General features: G+C 48.2%; 1 protein-coding gene across 2 annotated transcripts in view; it reads right to left on the bottom strand.

The window, feature by feature from the left end:
• LOC104360302 (high density lipoprotein binding protein) overlaps positions 1 to 20,979 on the bottom strand; it is a 40,905-nt gene extending 19,926 nt beyond the window's left edge. The window contains exons 1-4 of one of the 2 annotated variants that reach the window (XM_032992628.2): positions 20,818 to 20,979; positions 2,061 to 2,128; positions 1,404 to 1,516; positions 311 to 465 (exon numbers count right to left, since the gene is read on the bottom strand). In XM_032992628.2, coding sequence (XP_032848519.1) covers positions 311 to 465; positions 1,404 to 1,479 — 231 coding nt within the window. In that variant the 5' untranslated portion in view covers positions 1,480 to 1,516; positions 2,061 to 2,128; positions 20,818 to 20,979. Of the gene's footprint in view, positions 1 to 310; positions 466 to 1,403; positions 1,517 to 2,060; positions 2,129 to 6,153; positions 6,262 to 20,817 lie in introns of those variants that run through there. The other variant, XM_042797586.1, reaches the window with a different exon arrangement.
• Positions 20,980 to 21,050: the final 71 nt, after the last annotated feature.

Genomic DNA, 21,050 nt, shown 5'->3' with positions numbered 1-21,050 from the left:
CGTGGTACAGGGGGAATACTTTCGTGGATTAGCACCCACTTCTCGAATTCTGCAATCCTCCCTTCAGGCCTGCTCCAGCTATTTGTGGAACAGGGATGCAGAGCTGCTTCTGGACAGTTTTCCAACACATCCCTCCCCTCCAGAGCAGTCCTAGTTCTCAGCTGCAGTCCTCCTCCTGCCCCAGGGTAAAGTACAGCAAAGAGGCTGTCAATCTGACACACTAAGGATTTCATACTCCAGGGAAAGCTTCACTTCTCTTACTCTTTGGGAGGAGGAGAAGGAGGGAGATAAGACACCCGCTCCCACCAACCTGAGTGATGACAGAAGCCTTTATTGGTCGGATTTTGCTCCAAGGCCCTGCAGGCTCCTGGGCAGCTTCCAAACATGGTGTTTTCTCAGGGAGTGGAGGGAAGGCTTCCTTGTAGGTTGGAGGATCATTCTCTTCTTCTGAGTTTAAAGCTGTAACTGGGGTGAAGCAAACAGGGTAAATACGATGCTCTCCCTGCAAAAATGCCCCTATTTGTAGGCAATGCAATTGTATTTAGGCACCACTAACAAGGGACAGAAAATTACTTGTGTACTACAATTAATCCTATTACAGTTATGCTTGTGGAGCAGCCAAGTCTGGAGCACAACTGACATCAGCACGGCACAGACTGCAGTAGATGCCATGAACAACCAGCCTTGTCTATGCTGGCACTATGGATGCAGGAGGTGGACGTGCAAGTGAATGGTGGGAGCAGACAGCACTTTACTGCCAACCTCGTCAAGAGGGGCTTAATTAGGAGGGAACAGGCTGAGCAAAAAGAAGTGAAAGGAACAGAGCAAGGCTGCAGGTCAGAAGGGGACAAGACAAACATACTCCCAGAAGGAAGGCAGAGAGAAGCACTATAGTTAGGGCAGAGTCCAGGGAAAGCCTGTATGTTATGTTCGATGCAGTTGTGCAACAGGCCATGCCAAAGTGAGCCAGCTCGCAGCTGGAGGGTGGCAGCCCAAACCCATCGGTGAGTCAGTTAATACAGTTATACTGACTTTCCCCGCCACCTGGCTGAGCAAAGGAAGGAAATAACAGCCCAGCACACTGATCCCATGAGGCCCTCCTGTAACCCAATGCCCCACTCTTGCACGTGCCCCGTCCCATGGCTGACAGCGTTGCTAGCCAGAGCTCTATGAAGATGTGAGGCTTGCCTTCTCCTGGCCCTGCACTGGGCAGCATCACCACTGTGCTGCTATTGGTGGAAAGCCAGAGTTTGGGCAGCTACCAACCTAGGAATGGAGAATGCAATGTCTGCACACTTCTGGGGAACCAGACGCATAGAGCAAGCTTGGGTAACAGCAAGGAACCCTGTCTGTGCAGTTTGTATTTAGAGGCACGTCACAAGAACTCAAGTGTGTTTTCTCACCTTTCACCTGCTGCTGAGCCAGGCCGCTGCGGTGTTCAGCGAAGCTCTCCTGGGTCAAAACTGCCACAGAGCTCATTGTCGACTTCCCACCCACACACAATCCGGGTATGCCACTGGAAGAGAGAGACGTGGCAGGACTATTACCAACACCATTCAAGATGCTCAGAAGTCACTCCGGGAAGACAAAGTATGTGTTACTGAGCACTTTTCCAGTCAGACTCTTTAAATGCACCTACAGTGCCAGTTAGCTGCACAGTTCTCTCACTGAACCAGACAGGAACTCAGGGGAGATATTTCCTCACAGCACAGTGATCACCAAAACCAGAGCTCCTCATTGAGAAGGCAGAGGATGCGTAACCTAAGAAGGTCACTGGAAAGGGGGACACCAGAAGTTGTTAAAGCATACTCTAATTAATATATCAATTATTAACGGTGTGCAATTTTTAAATGAGTATCTGAAGATCTGTATAGTCAGTCCAAGACCATTGTGTAACCCCAGAGAGAAAACAAAAAGGGCCCAGGATGCTGCCCTCTTGCTGAAAAGGACTTATTTAGGTGCCTGAACTCCTGCTGACTTAGGGATACATTCAGAAAGCCACTCTGATAAGCAAGCTCAGCAACAGCAAGGTCTTTGGCTCTCCCAAAATAAGAACTTACCAGCTAAATGGTCAGTAGCCAGAGAGTCCGTCCTGTAAGCTGCCCGTTTGTCAGCCTGCCAGCTTTCGCTTTAGAGAGAAAAAAAAAAAAAAATTACATGACTGCTCCAAGACAACAGGAAAACATGACACCCCTGTTACTGTAACTTTCAAAAGAGCACTGTCTGTATCGTGTTTCAAACTTGCACCCAATCCAAAATGTTCTCTGAGTCACATCTCACCATGCTTTACCTGTCATGTTTTACTAGAGCTACAGGCAACACCACCATCTGCTTAAACCTCACAGCAGGAAGCCTGTAGTAGTTACTCTTTCATCACACTGGCTAGAAGACCAGCCATCCAGTATCAGGCAAAAATACAGCCAATTAATAACAGATGCACAAGATAGACATGAAATTTCAGGGTTGCAAGCAAGAGCATCAACATCTAGTCAGAGGAGACTAACCACCTGAAAACCTGCCAACACCACTGCCATCAGTCAGAAGTTAGGAATGTAGTTTTGTGGAGCTTGGGTGAATCAACAGAGACATCCTCACAAACTAAGGCAAACACTCAGGGCTATTCACACACAGCTGCTGGTCAGCCCACCTCTTCATTTTTTTATTGTAGTAAGATCATGAACCAGGCACTGAACTCTGTCTCCAGGCCTAAGTCTGCAAGTCAGAAGAACAAAATCCATGCTGGTTTACGTGGACTATTTTAAATGTGTACACAAGATGGAACCAGGAAAAAAATACACTGATGGTGGGAGCTTTACACATCCTGTATCTGGATCTGCAGATTTACTGAGAAAATGTTTAGGAATATAAGTAGAAATGTAAAATCCAGTACAGTACACATTCTGCCAGATGTACAACAGTTCCCTACACCTGGAGTCCCCCCTCATGTTCATGTGTCCTCCTATAGGGCTTGCACTCTCCTAAAATCCAGTGCCATGGGACAAGAGGCCCCTCTCCCACACAAACCCTGCAGTGCTGCTCAGACCTTCTTCTGAACAGCAAACTTGGACACTTTTCAGTAAACTGACAACTGCCGTTTCTGACCTCCCTATGTGCCAGAAAAGGCTCTCAAAACCACGTCACTGATGCGGTGCCTCACATCACGCTTACGTTGTGACACAGCAGGGGAAGGTGACAAGCAGCAGGAAGAAGGGAAGGAAGAACAAGGAGAGCAGTAATACAACTAGGCCATGCAGGCCTGATCTGCACCTCAGTGAAGGCCAGAGTGTCTTCCCCTACTTCAACACACGGCTTACCAGGCACAAGGCAACACCACCTGTGCTATCAAAGCAATAGAGCCAATGTTGCAATTAATCCTGTAACGATCTGCTACTACGAGGTGGCAGCTACCAGGACAGTCAGCCAGCCACAGTCTGAAGCACAGCTGTTGCAACACGCAGAGGCTCTGCAAGGCATTTGCTGATATACATGAAAGGCTGACTAATGATCTGATCTCAGAGAAATAAATACCAGAATTTTCCTGCTGTCCATGGTTACACCATGGTGTAACACGTGGTTACACACCCATGGTACACTGTGCAAAAGTGTGTTAGCTGCATGGCACCTCTACCAGACTATTTCGGCGAGGCCTGCAGGCTCAGCCGTCAGCTCCTCCAGCCTGCCGGGTTGCTATCGAGGGTGCCACCACCTCACAGCAAGCTGCTAACAGGAACGAGGGCAGGAGCGAGACACATCCTAGACATCACAAACAGCTGCCAAGGTCCAGCTAGAGCCTTGCCAACTGCACGGAGGTGCTTGTAACTCTCACTTCTTAGGAAAGCACCACCTGGCTCCTCTGAAGAGGAGGGTAAGGACGAGAAGTCACTGAACGACACCCAATATAGCGCCTGACTGAGAGTCAGGACCTCCAGGCACAGCTGCTGGTTTCACTGTATCCACACCAGCTGCAGACATCTTCCTTGCAGTCTCCACCTCAGAGAATGGCTAGACATTCAAAGAGAAATCTAAGAGCAGTGTTTATCTGTCTGTATGAATTTCTGCTTTGTCACCCATGCAGCAAGCAAAGAACAAATGTTCTTCGTCTCCAGTAACCCCAAAAAACATCTGGTATATTGTTGGCCTCAGGGACTTGTCTCTGGCCAAAATTGGAGGTGGCCATCAGAATGGTATTTTAAATGTATACGTCAAAACCAGCAGCTCAGGCATTGCATTTGGAGCCTACATCTCCTTGACTTCACACTTTAGGTTTTGAAACTAAGGTTACAGCTACGTCATGCTAGCGTGTGGCTGACTGGGTCAACAGGTTTTAAACCGCCTAGTTTATACACTGGCTTTGTGCGCCAAAAGAAGTTTCAGAAGTCTAGAGCACACTTAAAGAGAACAAAATAATCCTAAAAATAACCTCCAGCAAGAGCCAGACCTAACCACACGGGAAACATTTGTATGAAGAGAAACAAAAGCAAAGTCATGAGTTGCACTGCCAATACAATCAGTAATTGTGGACAGAAACATCAATTACGTGTTATTTAAAACTATATTTAATAAAAATATTAGCATTTTGTTAATTGAGGTAACTAAAACCAGACGCTGCTAGGATTGCATACAGCAACAAGGCTGGGCTGCTTGTGGCAGCCACTGTCCTCTCTCAGATGTTCACGCAGGACAGGGTGACCTCTTGGTACGCGAGTGGTCAGACATGAAAGTACTTGCTTTCTGAAAACCGACTGGCTCTCCCAGGTATCAAAGGCCCAGGTCCTTTGGTTCTGGAGGGACCGTGCTGCTGTGCGGCACGATGGAGTCCTTCCCTTCACACCGACTCCTGAAGCAGTATGCTTGAGAGTGCAACGCAGCTGATGCCTTCGACACAGCCAGACTTACACCTGCTCTGTCCCCTGTACCTACTCTTTCACTAACGCCACGACCCGCCGCCACCTTCCCCACCGTCACACCCTGCCGCTCGCCAGAGCCCAGCCACGGGAACGTGTCACCCGCCCGTGTTCCCCTGGCTAGCCCCGGGAGAGGGCTTCCACGGCCGCGCACCTTAGCAGGGCAGGCTGAGCCCGGAGCCCGCCCGGGCCCGCTCCGCCTTCCCCGAGCCAACGGCCCGGGCAGCGCCGCCGGGGCCGGGCAGCCAGCCGCCCCCCCCGCGCCAGGCCCAGGCGGGGCAGGGCCGGGCAGCCGCCGGGCCCCGCAGCCCAGGCCGGGCCGGGCCGGGGCGGGGCGGGGCGGGCGGCGCCGCCAGCGCCACCTCAGCACTGCCGGCACCGGAGGCGGGGCGGCGCGGCGGGGCGGGGCCCTTAAAGCGCCCGGCCGGGCCCCGCTGTCACCCGCGCCCCGGCACGGGGCTGAGCTGGGGGGGGGGGGGGTGGGACGCGCATCCCAACCGTGCGGGATCGGGGCCGGGAGCGCGGTGGGAGCCCCAGCCCCGTCCCGGCGCGGCCCTCCAGGCCGAGGGCGGCCGCGTCACGCAAGCGGGAAAAAGGTGCTGCCGCGGGGCGGGCCCGGTGACAGACCCCGCGCACGGCTCCGCGGCCGCCGGAGAGCTGTCCGGGGTGGGCACGGCCTGCCCCGAGCCCGGCCTTAAGCACGTTCCTGACGCCCGCTCATCCCCACCGGTGGCCCGGGAGCGCGGCCGGGGCGCTCGTACCTCTAGTCACGGACAGGAGCCGAGCCGCTCGGCCGCCCCGACCCGGGGGGACGGCTGCGGGCCGAGCCGGCTCCGGACGAACGCCCGACGCCGACCGTTTCGGCTCGTACCAAGCGCGAACCCTCCGACCGCTGGGGACGACGCGGATCCGCGCCGCTACCCCTTCTCCTCCCGGCGGGAGGGACCGCCCCGGGCTGCCCCCTCCCCACGCACCCGCGGGGCCCAGCGTCCCCATCAGCCCGGCGCCGCACACCGGCACTACCCACCGGCTGCTGCCGGCCAAGGCCGCGCCGCCCGCCCCCCCCCTTCCCCGAGCGGCCCCCGCCGGACTTTGCCCGGCCCGGCCGGCGGGAAGTTCGCCCGGTTTCCCGGCGCTGCCGACACGTCGGTGCCCGGGAGGAGGAAGCGAGGCGACACGCCGGGCCGCTCCCCCCACCCCCCAGCCTCCACGTCGGCGGGGCCGCCCCCCCCGTCCCCCCGTGACTCACTCCGGCCGGTGCCCGCTCGCCCGCCCTGCTGGAGAACCGGAGCGCTCCTGGGAGAGCGGCGCGGCGCCCGCCCCGGCGCCTATATAGGCCGTGCCGCTGCCAATCCCCGGGCCGCACGTCAGCGGGACATGCCCCTTCCCGGCGGGGCCAGCCCGCCACGCGTGCCCCGCGCCGCCGGGGGCGCCCCGCCGCCGGGCCGGGCCGAGCGGGGCCGAGCGGCGGCCCGGCCCGGGGGGGGCCTGCGGCTGTGGCGGCGGCCCCGCCGGGCTTCACGGCGAGGGAGGAGAACCGCGGGTTGCCCCCCCCCCCCCCCGCCCCCCGCAGCGGAGCCCCCCCCGCTGCCCGCCCTTAAACGCGGGCTCCGGGGAGGGGGGGGGGGGGCGCTGCGCGGCCGGCTGGCCCCGGCGCCGGCCCGGAGCCCTCTGCGGTGCCGGGAGTCAGCTCCGCTCCCGAGAGCGGAGAATTACCGACTGTGGCTGAGGCTAGGGCTAGGAGCGGCTCATGAGGGCTCTGATCAGTCTGAAAAACCCGGCTGGCCCTGGAGAGCAGCAAACACCTGGGGCTTCTGCCCTGTCCCACAGGCAGAGACACGAAGGCTCCAGCCCCAGAAGGACAATTATTCCCCCTCCCCCTGCACAAACTATGTTAAAACAGCAGCTACCTGATGCTGAGGTAGCAGACAGGAGAAGGGGCAAGGTGAGGGTAAGATTAAAAAAATTTAAAAATCCATCCCCGATCTCCCCCCCCCCCCCCCCCCCCCCCAAAACCCCCCTCCAAAAAAAAGCCCCTCTCATTCCAATCTCTAACTTGGAAATGTGGAAGAGTGAAGGAAGGGAAGGGCAAGCCAGCAACCACAATAGCCTCCTTTCCTGCAGAGAGGATGTTTATTAAAATTTTGTGCAATATAGATGTTTTTAATTATTAGCCCTGCACCCTGAGGGAACAGGGGAAAAAAAAAAAAAAAAAGTCACATCAGTGTAAAAATACACGGAATTTGAACTGATTTTTGCATTAGCTCAGTCTCTGCCCATTTTCCTACACATGACTGATTTTCCTCATCATTCATAACTTGCACTTAGTGACTGGTTTTCTCATTCACTTCTTGCTCTCCCAGACCCTGGCAAACTAAATGCAAGAACCTGCTTTGGGGAGCTCTGACTGCAAAAATGCGAGGTCTCTGGAATAACTGCTTTTAATCAAAAGCATGGAGTAATTTTTAGAGATATTCATGTGCTGTATTTATGGAAACACGGACGGTATTCAGCCTTAAGTAAAATTACAATTACTATTTATTATTGAACAAGAGTAGATTTCCCCAGTTTTCCTCTTTTAATCCCGCAGCTGGGAGGACATCCTTAAAGCACTTGAACTTTTTGACACAAACTGTAAATAAAAATACACTTGTTGGTAAAATTGCGAAGTATGTTAAAGGGAGGAGAACAGTTGTCAAGAGCTGACAGCCTGCCCAGGCACCATGATGATCCATCTTCCCCCGCCCCGGCCTCTCCACAAACAGTCTGCTGGTCTCTACGAGGATGCAGGGATACCGCTCCAAGCACAGGGCTGCTGCACGGAAAGCCTGCAACCACTGCTGCCACGTCATATATGCTCCAAGAGTTGGCTCAGGCTTCACTGACAAAAAAACGTCTGGGCTGTGGATGCCAGCAGCACCCCGTAAGACACACAAGCAGGCTGTTGCCTACCAAGAGAGAGGTGGCTCATGCAAAAGCAGAGCCTTGGGGACCTGGGCAAACTGCAGTACCTCTAGACTTTGGACAATTCTACTTCCAAGCAGCAGCTGGGAGTGCAAGGGGTTGTAATTTGGGACTTGGAGTGCAGCACTCTAAACCTCACTCAAGGTGCATGAGCTTTTCTGGTGCTTTCACTCCCTCCTGTTTATCTCCCCAGTGCAAAACAAACAAGCTCCTTTCACTGCTCTAACTTCACTGCATCCAATTAACTCCGACATGGGTAAGTACTGCAATCCCCTGTGCCAGGGAACCAGCGAAACATCACAACCCCAAGCCTAGAGCATTTTACTGAAACGCCAACATCTTTCTCCCTCATCACCATCTCATTATCTGGTTCAGCAGGGGCCCTCTGTGGCAACAGGCCACCTTGTGCCTATGGGACAACCGCGTGCCCCTCTCCTGCTCTATGTAGTGGTGCTGCAGCCACTGGGATTGCTAGGACATGATGGATTTCTGGATTCTATCACAGATTCCTCTCCGGGACTGTTTAAGAAAGAATCTTCCTCCCATGTTTCTGTAGCTCCTCCTTATCTGCAGCTGCAAGCGGTGGGAGGAAAGCCTGCCAGGCCCAAAAGTTCTTGGAGTATCTCACTGCGTGCAACCCTCAAACAATGATTTCTGCTGAAGGAAACCTGTCACAGGCTGTTCTCCTTTGAGGAAGATCTTCCACAGGGGAAAAAGGTAGTGGGGGGAGAGCGCTCACCTTTCCTCCTACATTCAGTAAGTGTCCTGTGCATGGACAAAAACATGTTTAGAAGGTGCTAGGAGGCCTATTTCAACCTGCTACTCCACCTGCAAGCACAACATTGTCCATCCATGTCCCACCCCATCCCTCCGCTTTGATAGGGCACTGAGGTACAGGCGTAGAGAGGCCTGCAGGGGCTGGTCGCTGCCTGTTCTGTCTACTTGCCCACAAGTACAATCTTGTATCAAAAAATAAAAAGGAGGGGATGCTTGTCATGGAGATGTGTGTAAAATGGCTCCTCTATAAGCCAAGCATAGGAATTTTTAGTAGCCAAGGGGAAAGGAGACAGAAGGTACCCAACCCCTTGACAAACACTAACCTGCCCCTGTCCTTCTAGTATCCCATATTTTGGCAGCATTACGACAAACCCTTCTTTCATGACTTTAGAGAACTGAAGAGGAAGCCTCCCAAAAAGAGAACCAATGTGCGACAAAGGGTGAAGGATTGGGCAATATGTAATTTCCATGGCTTATCAAATTGGCAGCTCATATCACCAGTCTGAAGGAGGACACAGAAATGGGACCAGCAAAAATATAAAACACACACAGAGATAAAACTAACACTGAACAGGTTTGGGGTTTGTTTTTTTTCAAACACACGTTCACCGGTGTGAAAGCAAAGGTTGAGGAATTAAGAAGCTTTCCATAATCACACCAGCCCAGGACTCTTGGGGAAGAGGAAACTTTCAGCTCCTTAAAGCACTGGAGCAAAGACCACAAAAAGGTTGGTCTTTCCTGGCACATTCACCCTCAGCTGAGCTGGGATTTTGCAAAGGATTTCTTCTATCCTGTTCTTATTTTCTGTTGTTACAAGAGATCCCTATTTTTCCTGCCAGAAACTGCTAGTCTTATTTGGAAAGCAACCCAAGTATGCTCCAAAGTGTGTGCTGTGACTTTATTTCCTGTTAAATATAACTCTAGATTCCTAGAACTGTACAAATAAGCACCCTTTTTGTACTCTGGGTGTTTATCCCACACACTGAAGTCAGAACAACACACAAGAACTACCCCTGAAAGTATCCATTTCAGCACACCCCTCACAAGTGGCATGAAGAGAAAAGGGGTGGGGGAATACTTTGGATCACACTAGAAAAAGAAGTGGAAGATGATTCAGGACACAGGGTACCTGAATGCCAAGGGGTACTGGGGTTCTCAGCCAAAGCAAGAAAGATATGCCTCTCAGCTCTAAAGCTATTGCTATGGCTTGCCATGGGATCTTCCGATAGACTGTTTTTATTTTTACAGGAAAGCCTCTATTAAATTGAAGTTAAGGGTCAAATTATACAGATCCTTCTGCTAAGAGAATGAAAAAGGTTTCATCCTAAAAAAAATGACTGAACGTGAGTCCACGTTGCCTATGTCTCGGTGACTTTGAGACCAGATTTTCTTTATTCACCTTGAGGAAGGAAACTTCCAGGGGCATGCAAATCAGGCACCCGTCTTCCCCATTCACACATCAATACTAGGAAAAAATGATTCCGTAGCCTAAAATCTGTCCCTCCACTGTACTTAATGCAATCCCACCATCTTCAGAGGCCCACTATAAATACCCAAGTAGAGAACTGTTGGTAGAAAGAGAAAAGTCTACCTGAGCCTATACCCTAATCCCAACTCCATTCATTTAGTCATGTTGTGAAGAAAGAAGGGAGGTGGAAGTACGATGAGCGACTGCATGTGTTTGTCTCACACGGGACCTAGGTGGTATAAATAAGGAGTCCCGGGGGAGTACAGTACCACTTGCCTTTCTCCTGGTAAACCTACATTGTTTATCGAGGGCAGTTCTCTTGCACAAGCAGAAGAGCTGACCAGACACTGAAGGAAGGTGACTAACCTCAGACCAAAATGGTTGTTTAAAAGACTTATTTATTTCCTGGGCACCCTGACAATAAAATTATGCAATCATCAGCTAGCAAAAAATATATACACTGCCCTTCCAAGACTATCATAGGGTGCTCTATAAAAAGGGGCAAGTGAAATAGGTGGAAAGAAAAGGAGCAACTTACTGGTGTGAACAGACGTCTAGTGCGAACAGGTAGCTTCAAACCCTCTAACTGCAGAGAGAGGAAACGCTGCTAGTTAAGGGGTAGATATGCGTGTTTTACATGGGGACACTGAAAAAACTAGATCTAGTGGTTAATGCAGACAAACCAGTCAAGAGACTCAAACTCTACTCTTAGTTTTGCTGCTGATTTGGTGAATTGACTGGTGAAATTCTCTCGGCTGCCCTGGCTGTGCACACAGAGCGGTCTTGATTTACTCTGTGGACTCATCATTTCATTTCGGGCTGTTCAGAATGCTGTGATCCTTGCATGTCAGGTGCTATGACAAAACAAATGCCATTTCAGAGATGAGGAAGAAATAAATGGACAGTTTAATAAAATCAGTCCAGAAGAAAAGGAAAAGGAAGCCACAGTCAGAGTCCAGCCTTCCACTTACAGTAGGAGAGAAATCTGATTACTTAACACAAACTTGGCTTTCAGGAGCAGTTAGGATTTCAAATAACCAAGATAAAATGGAATGAAATGAAAGCACAAGTAATACATTCAGACCAAGAATGACGGAGGTGAATTTCCCACCTGTATTTCAGAGATGGTCATAAGCAAATTTAAGAATTGAACAAGTTGTCAAAGGAGAAGCACGTTTCAGATTCTTGGCCTTGGGGAGCCAATAAACATTCTGAAGAGGAATACTTTTTAAAAATGAGAGACAAAGTGAAATAAAGTATCTTCCTGTGTTGCTTTACAGTTTCACAGTAACACAAAACACTAACTTGACTCAAAAACAGGAAAAGAGATTCAGAAAACAAAGAATCCTGATATATTGCCTGGAAACTGGCAATAACAGAGTAGCAGAAGTGAAAGAAATTACTGAAATTCAGAACATTCAACAACAGGCTGGAAGTCCGAGTCTCTGGGGTCTCTAGTCCAACCTCCTGCTTGTCAGACCACGGCATTCAGGGCTTTCTTCAGAGATATCTTCAAAGCTGCACAAATTTTCTGGGCAACCTATTCCAACAGCCAACTATCCTAACAGTTTCTTACTTGAAGTCAGAACCTTTAATTTCAATTTTGGCTCTTTATGCTGATCTGAATTTGCTTTTTAATTTGAATTACCATAATGCTGTGTGCCCATCGTACACAGGTGCTCTCAGAGTGGTGCTGCAGCATTGCTCTCTGTTCAACTTCCACTGCAGTAGAAAAAAAATCTTCCACAAGTAATTAGCTGAGAGTTACTTCTCAAAGCCTGCTAATATCACAGTTACCCAAGTGAGGACTGCGGAGATACTGCAGAACAAAGCACACACTATTTTCTTTCTGTTCCTCAAAAGGAAACTTTCACTTCACCCTCCTTTGGCTACTGGGTTGGAGCTCTTTTGTTTACCTTTTCAGTGTCTCTTGTTCCCTCTCCCTTGGCAACTGCAATATAAGATGAACACGTGGCATTTTTTTTTTTTTCTTTTTCTTTAAGAGATGTTGCCAGCAGCTCTCATGCACTACACATGATGTAGCTTGGAAAAGCAAGGGACTTGCAAGCCCTAAACTTACCCTTTTTCACATTAACTGTCATATATTTAGAAAATTCAAAGCTGACTGTGTCCCTTAGCTTGAATGTGTTACCATGCTCCCTAAAACCCTCCTACAAGTACTTCTAGGCTGATGTTCTGCAGGGCAGAATTTAAGGACCTGCTTACAGCACTTTATAAAGATGACAACCCCTTTTCACAGAAACTTAATTAGGTAAATATATATAGCAAACAAACAAACAAAAAAATTAAGTGGCAAACTAAATAAGATGTCCCAAATTACATTTTTCAGGGGAGCAGGGGGACAATTTGCAACTTGTGCATGGAAACTATAATCAGACATTTATTTTTGTCTGTTTTTTTTTTTTTTTTTTTTTTTTTTTTTTTAAATCTTGCTTAGCTACTTTGATTCTAGGTATTGTACAGAAAAATTGAAGCAAGGTTGTTCATGGCTCCTTGAAAGATTTAAAAAATTCTTCAGTTATTAATGTTTATTGGGTAATAAAAACTCAAGAGTATGTCAGAGCTCCATTTTTATAAACTTTCTATGTGCTCTGGTATGTTTTCCTCAGAGTTCCAGTTCCCCAAGTCACATGGCTTCACAAGACTCTCCAATTTTGTATTTTTTTTTCTTTATTTCTATCTTTCAGTCACAATAAGCATTTTGAAAATACGACTTAGAAAATTTAGCATTATTGTGACAAACAAAAACATCAAAAGAATAAAATAATTAAACTTGCAGGGAGGGTAGTGCTTTGTTTGGAGAGGGAAGGAACAATTTAAAATTGAAACAAACAAACTTCATTTTGGCAATAATTTCTCTGAAAAGTCATTGAAGTAAATATCTGATTCCAACTGCTACTTTTTAAAAGTGATGATAGGACCCTCGCTATTTAGGCACAGCTTTCCCTTTGTCCTATTCATAGCACATGCAACAGGGGCTCAGCATATCCACAGACAAGCACTAATTCCTAATCTCTACTAGGCCAAGCAAAAGGCTCTTCATGTGTTAGACAGAATTACATCACGGTGATCTAAACTGACAGTGAAAAAACCAGACAGTCTTCTCTTCCAAATCTGCAAGGCCACTCTAAGCCTGCTATGAAAGGAGAGAGAGAGCGAGAGCGAGAACTCAGAGTAAAACTATTTCCACTAATTGTTACAAATAATATTATTTTACGCTTAAAACCTCTTTTCATAACTGAATCATTTCCAGTCCCACCCTGCTCATCTTTGAGATGAATTAGAGGGTACGTGTGCCATTTTAGGTACAAATTTTTTGCTTTGATACCTTATGCTGCACAGTTCTCTACCTACACATTGTTATTTGGATTAACAGAACAGTGCCCTGAGCAATATGAGTTTTCAAATAAAACTGAGGGGTTAACGTTTCTTAAATTTCCAAGGACTTCTAAACTTCTCTAAATACTCACTGCTTGCTCTCATTTTACCCAAAACTCTGCTGCAGTCAGAGCCATCAACTCAGTATTTTAATTTCATTAAACTATTTATAAGAGCAGGCATGGCATTTTAAGTTTCCTCAATGCTATTTAACCAGCTCTACTTTTAAGCAACAGTCACATATCTCCAACTTGATATTCTCCAGAGATTTCAAGGGTCCTTGTAAGACCATGCACCTAAATCCCAGCAGGCTATACCAACTGCTGAAGTATTCAATTTGAAAACAAAAGCATATTCAATAACAGGCCAGCCATAACATATTCCTATCCATGCTCTCACCCTGTTTGCTCTGTGAGTTGTCCTTCTCAGTTTTCCTTTCAATTGCTCCAACACAGGTTTATGTTCAGCTTTATCACTTCAACAGAGATAACAGCAAATTTACTTTCTACTGTGCAATGGAAAGAGTCGGGGCCTGGTTTGGAAAGAGCAGAGTCCTCCTCCCCTTCCTTGGAAGGGCAGGGGAGGTCAGACAGCCCACACTGCCTCCAGTGTCCACTGGAGACACACAAACACCCCCAACTCCTCACCCGAGGCTGCAGCTGGAGCAAGCAGCAACAAGTCCATTTTGATCGCTTCTGGCCTCTCACCCCACAGGGACTTTCTCTGGCTTTGCCTCTGTTCCTGCCAGCACGGAAATCTTCCTTGCATCAACTCTGACCCTTACACTCTTCGTTTTTCCTAATTCGATCCATGTATCCATCCCATGCCCAATGTCAGTGTTCCTGCCTGGCAGCCTGGCCTAGGCTTTGTTTGTCACTCATCTTTGGCAAACATCCAGTTTATTTTATGGAATATCCAGTTTAATTCTAAGTGCCAAAAACGCAGGGATAGACAGAAACACAGTACCAGAAAAAATAGGAAGAGAACCAGCAAGTAGTACTACTGCAGGTGGTACCACCCGAATTGAGCAACATCTGTCAAGGTATTCAGCGTTCCTCTAAAAAAGGCCTTTGCTGAATTTTCAGACAACCCACTGCAAAGCCTTTGAAATACCAGTCAAGCAAAACTAGCGGGGCTGGGGAAAAAGGGACAGGGGAGCAATGCCCGTGCTACGTGCCAATACCCTAAACCAAACCTGACATGTGAATGATGCAAGAAGATTATTCCAGTTATCCAATCCCTGATGAAAAATATGCCAGAGGTTAGCTTTATGAAAGCTAGCCATAGCTACCTCACGATATTTACTGGGAGATATGATAGCAGTAACCTTCCTTTAAAACCACAGTCCTGATACACACCTTATCACCTGCCCTGTGTACGGGTCAGGCAGCATTTTTATGGGCTTTGACAGAGATCCCAACAAGCAATTATCAGCTTAGTAACAGAGGGACAAAGGCTGGGTCCTGCCACCTCTAGGTCAAAACACAACAGGGTTCCAAGTCTTTCCTCCTTAAAACTCAGCAATTGTCAGGATATCAGACTACTAAACACATAGCTACAGCACACTAGTACCAGTTGTCGTGATATCAGCACTTGCTTCCAGAAATTTTAATTCACAGCTATTTCTTGTTCAGGTAAAAGGTCTGGTGTACACTCAAGTTGTAAGTGTGGATGCTTTTACCAGAATCACCCCAATTTGTCACTTGTGGAATTGTTTGTTGGGTTGTTGTTTTTTGTTTCGGGGTTTTTTGGTTTTGGGCAGTTTTTCTGGGGTGTTTCTTTTCTTTTCTTCCACTATTACTAAATAAATCTATCAGTTCTATCCCCAAACTCTTCCCAAATGGTTCTTTCTCATCAGAGAAAAAGCTTTACTAAAGACGACAAAACTGTTGCTGGAAAACAGTTCCAGATACCGTGCTGCTGAGTGTAAAAAGATCTGGTACTACTTCCATTTTGTGTCAACAAGTAAATCCACTTTACATTACAATTAAATTAAACAGCATCATTTAAGGGAGGTTGTATGAATACTACTGTGCTATTCAATCCTCTCAAAGGCAAAACTTTTCCTGTGAATCATCATTTCTTGGTGTCTTGCAGCTACTGAACCAATCCCCTCCCTTCTTCCAGTGTTGTTTTTCCACTGAAGTTAAACTCCTTATGATTTCCTCTAACAGAGCCTTTTGTGGTCCATCTTTTCTCTCAGGTTTCTCCCTGTTTTTTCTGCCTGCTGCTCTGCAAGCGCCTCTTTTGTGACTCTAGCTGGACATAGCTCCTTGCTTCAACCCCTGCTCCTCACAAAAGAGCGACGTGCTTCCGTCGCTGCCTCAGCAACACAGCCAGCTCCTGCAGTCCAGGCAGCGGTGGCCAAGGTCAGCCCTCTGCAACCGCACTGCCACTGGACTGAGACCACCCTCCTTCACCCGCCTGCCCCTCGGGCTCTGCTCAGGACTCAGCTCCTGGCACCGTGGCCACAGGTCGCGCCTGCCAAGGCCAGAGGTTTCTTCCCAAGTCCAACCGCTGCCGAAAGTGCAATTCAAGGGACATCCCTGAGGTGAGAACGCTGCTAGGACTGTAAGTAATAATGACAAGTTTTTTTGCCCCCTCCTCCCTCTAAATACCAATATCATTTTGCTTTATTTAGAGCAGTAAGCGGAAATCCAACTGGCTTTCTTATACACAAACACATAATAAATGCACATTCCCTGCCTTCTTTGCAGAAGCTACCTATTTAGCTCTCCCCAAAACATAGGAACACAGACACAAAACAAGGTTGCAGTACACCTAGATTAAACAAGACGTTTTTTTGAATCAGCTGAAGTCAAGAAATTAGCACCACGAGGTATAAATGTACTTAAGTTATTTCCATGCTAATATATCTAGTAACAATTTGCAAAATATTAGTAGATATCTTCAAGGCTTGAAAGATCTACCAGATGCAAGATTCACAAAACTGAACCAGTTGTGAAACACAAGTGGTGTTCAAATAAAAGTATCTGTATTATGTGGTAGTTGCTAGAAAGGATACTCGTATTTCTGTGAGACTGCTGGGAAAATACCAGAGCTTGGGTAGGAAAAAATACAAAAGATCACCTAAATAAAGGAAAAAAAAACAAAACAAAACCAAACCACTTCAGTTTTAACATACATAAGTTTCTTATGAAACAAAATAAACCCAGAACACTCATCACAGCCTGACTACTTTTCCTTGTTAGAATTAAAACCTTAAAGACATAAATCCTCTACCAACCCAAAGTCTTCTATACACATAAAATATTCTAAATAAAGAAGCTATTCCCCCTTGCTTTGGCTAAAACTTTTCCTCCTTGTTTACTGATACATCTTTTTTCAACCTGACTCCCTGATTCTCTTCCACTGAAGTCACACCGTAAGAGCTATGGGACAACACAAGTTCACAAAAGGAAGATGGGGAAAAAGGTCACTGGAATTATGAAGCATGCAGGACTTTTTCATTTAAGATGGTAATGTAAATCACATGATTTTAATAGCAGATTTTTTAGGATATAAATAGTTTTTCTTTTAAAGCTAAAGGACAGCTAAATATAAAGCCACATGCTGAATTCTCTCAGGTATAATTCCACATCCAGAATAAGCCTGTAACCCAAAATTATTCTTCTAAAACGAAAAGAGCTCTTGAAACAAGCCCTGAACTCAGGATACTAGACTCTTGCCTAGCACAAGCACCTGGGGTCCGGAGGGCAGCTCTAAGTGTCTCTTGAGCTCCTCCACAATTCCTCCCCCAATAGGTTCTACTGACCAGGATCCTCCCTTCCACTCCAAAGGCAGTCTCACAGCCCACAATAACTACCACAGCCTCCCAGTAACATGGACTCTGCTGGAGTAGCTTCAAAACCAGGAAAAAACAATAAGCAAAACAAAATACCACCAGCAAACCACACCATGCTACACAAGACAGCCTAACACTCTCTTCTTTCAAGGTTAGGGCAATTAGGAAGAGGAACAGAGGCCCAATCTTGCACCTCAGTTTTACTTTCCTATCTCTTATCTGTTTTCATATTTTAATACAAATAACACCTACTTAATTCTTGCGCAGACCCACATTGCAAAAGTTTTACAGGCTCTGGGCCACTCAGTAACGTGCTCTTGGACAAGTTAGACTCGTTACATCCTGGGTGAACATGCCTTCCTCAGCCCACTTTAAAAACCCCTGTTGCAACTTCTTCAGCGGTGCGTGTCTTTGTCAAGATTACAACAGCACTTCCATCAGGGTAACACTACAGAGAGGAGGCTATTATTGTGCTTGATCCACAGGGTGCTAAAAGGCTTGTATTTCTTGTTACGGTGTCTTGCCAGGCTATGCTTGGGGACCTGCTCCTGGTAAGGGTGAGAACGACTGATCTGCAACTTGTCTCTTTCTAGCAGCAAGGAAAGTGTGAAGGCAGTTTCCAGATCCCATCTTTACTGCTTGCCAGTTTCAAAACACACATAAGGACATCCACCAGAGTCTTGCTATTTGCTGTTTTGCTTTAAGGTTCATTTTATAAGACCTGAACAGTAGAGGCCTGAGGATTTCCTTATGTAGAATTCTTGAATACAAAACAAAATTGAACCATTGCCAAGTGTCTTTTTAAGAGAAACAATATTTTCACATAAATCTGATATTCTACAGAAACCCACAGCTCAAACTGTCAGATACCCTCCCAGTCATGGTGAATTTAACATTTTTAACCACACACCCGCATTCAGCTTGAACAGTCTGGACTGGTCTCAACGTCACTGCTTATTTCTCTAACCATCTGACTAGTAGTGACCTGGGTGAGCTACATGAATTGTCAAAGCAGTACAATCCTAAATGCATTTGTACCAGCTTAAAATGCTTCTACATGCAAGGGCAAAAAGTATGTTTTGGGAAAGTGGGTGTCCACTGTAACACTAACTGATAAAACATCCCAGTTGTCTTCGAAAAGGTGTAAACTGCACAGGCTGGCTTGTCTGGGATGGCTCTCTACTCTGATGACAGCTATGAAAGCCAGGGCTATAGATCTCTCTTCTAATAGATGATATTGTCTTCAGAAGCAGCTTAATGTGAATTGGAAAAGACTAGCTACTTGACTAAGAACAACTACCCTTATCCTACCAAAAATGAGTTACTAGTGTTACCATTATGCTACATAATGAAAATTGTTACATCCAGTTCCACATCAAGGGCAAATCTCTTCCCTGATCACCCCAGTCTAGAGAAGTGAGACCAAGGAAAACGGGTAACATAGTAACTCTTAATACGTAAGAAGCAGTGTCATAATTTTTTCACTTTTTCAGGCAGAATTAGGGGAGAGGAAGGAAACAAGGAAACACGAAATCAGCTTAACTTGCAGCAAAGGAAGAGACTGGAGTATGTGACACACTATCAGGAGTGAAACACCGGAACAATTTATACAGGACAAACACAGAACAACCTTTTTCACCCACTTCTTAGAAGCCTGTCTTTTGAGAATGATCCAGGCTTACATCTTGCCACAGTGGCAAAGCTCAGACTAGACTGTTACACTGCCTCTTCCATCTTACATTTACAGGGCTCCAGATTGGCACCCTCACATCTAGCAAGAGCTTTTCCTGTGTATGTTATTCTGATCTATGAAAAACTATACTCCTGTGGACTTTTTTGGAAGGAAAAGGTTGGGGATTTTTTGTGGCTCGAGTATGTGGGTGGCCCTGCCTCTAATTTGGGTCATGCTGCATGAAAATCCATGTACAAACAGGAAGACTGTTTTTTCTAACAGCTTAAATCCACAGAGTTAGAGATATAAATTACATCATTGCCTCCTTTCCTGCCTTGCCTCTGATCTATAGTCCTGTACCAGAGGGATATCCAATCCACCTATGAAACAATACCTGAAACACCACTTTCCAGTCAGATTTGGGAAGGTGGGGAAAAAAGCTGTTATGCTCTCTGTTAAATTGTTTTATAACTGAAAACAACTGTGTAGTATTTTGATAGTAACGGTAGGAAAAAGGGAGACTAAATCATCTGGCAGCAACTTCACTTGCCTTGCTAAACAGAAAATATGCAATAACGCAACACAGCACATATTACTGTGCAGAACTTTCTGTCATGACACAACAATGTAGAAGTGCCTTCTTCCAACTCCTTGGGACTGACTGCCTTTCACCTTCACTTCCCAGCCAGAGTTGTGAATTTCCGTTCAAATTCTAAACTAGACCTATGAATTCAAGGGCCTTGGCTCATCTCAGCAGTTCTGAGTGAACTGGTGTTGGTATTACTAAAATTCTCAGCACGACCTGCTCTCTTGCTTCTCACTTTTCAGGGGAGGAAATTACTCTTGACAGTTGGGAATCCTCCCTACTGTTTGGGGAAGGCCAGCCCGTGAAGCACCTCTTATCATGAGTCAAGCCACTTCAGCTACAGCCAAGCTAGGCCCAAGGATCACACACTCCCCACACTTAACCCTCTTCACTTCTGCTCGATTGCTGGATGACCCTATTCTAGAAATAAACCACAATAAAACCACACTACAGGACTAGAGAGCAGTTCAGTAAAGAGGTTGAATTTCCCCTCTCTAAGGCAGAGGTGGCTGGCTCTACCTGAAGAGCCACAGGTGAGATGGAAACCCTGCTCCAGAGCAGCCCACGGCCGGAGTCTCAGCTTTTGGGCCCATCAACGGTGCAATTACACTCAGCACGGAACTCCCAAGAGTCCAAAACAGACCGCGCCTCGGGATATAGGCCGGGATCTGCCACCGTGCCGACGGGGAGGCGGGGGGGAAAGAGGCGAACCATATCCGTACTGTCACGTCTGGGGCCGTGCGGCCCTCATCACCCAGCCCCGTCCCCTCAGGGGCGGCCCGGGAACCCCCCCGGTTGACCGGCGGGGCGGAGGGCAGCCGCTGCAGGGAGGGGAAGGGGGGCCATGACTCATGTTTTTTGTCGGATCCCCGCCTGGCACCGAAGCGCTCCCCGTCGTCGACGCAGCGCGGGCGGCCGGTGCCAGCGGGAGCGGCGGCCGGTGGCTCCGTAGAGCCCTCACCCCGGGGGGGGGGGGGACCGGGGCGGGGGGGGGAAACGGGACCGGCGGCACGTGGCCCACGCCGCACCAATCGGGAAGGCCGAGACCATAGAGCGGAGCAGGGCGCCCGCTAGACATTCCGCCCGCGGAGCCCGTCTCTCTGCTGCCGCCATCTTGTCGGAGGCGGCGAAAACCGCCCGGCCGCAGAGCCCGGCCCGCCACTCTCCTCCCGCTTACCCGAGGCGTTCCCCGCCCTCCCCCTCCGCACAGCCGGCACCACCGGGCGCCGGGGCCCGCTTTACCTCTAGTAGGCCCGCAGCGAAGCCTATGCTGGGTACGAGGCCGAGGGGCCGGCCGCCATCTTGGTAAAGAAGAGGGATGTGCGTGACCTACCAACATACGGGTGATCCCTCCCCCACGTTCCCCTGGCCGGCGGGTTGCTATGGGAACGGGGCGGGCGCATGCGCGGCTGGCCCAGCGCCGCGCCCCCCTCCGTCACCGCCCCAGGGGCGGGGCAAGTTAGGGGGCGGGGCCT

The sequence above is a fragment of the Tyto alba genome, unplaced genomic scaffold, assembly GCF_018691265.1.
Source record: "Tyto alba isolate M040663 unplaced genomic scaffold, T.alba_DEE_v4.0 Super-Scaffold_10, whole genome shotgun sequence".
Classification (NCBI taxonomy): Eukaryota; Metazoa; Chordata; class Aves; order Strigiformes; family Tytonidae; genus Tyto; species Tyto alba.
Note: the sequence above shows the minus strand (reverse complement) of the source record. Positions and strands in the feature narration are given on the sequence as shown.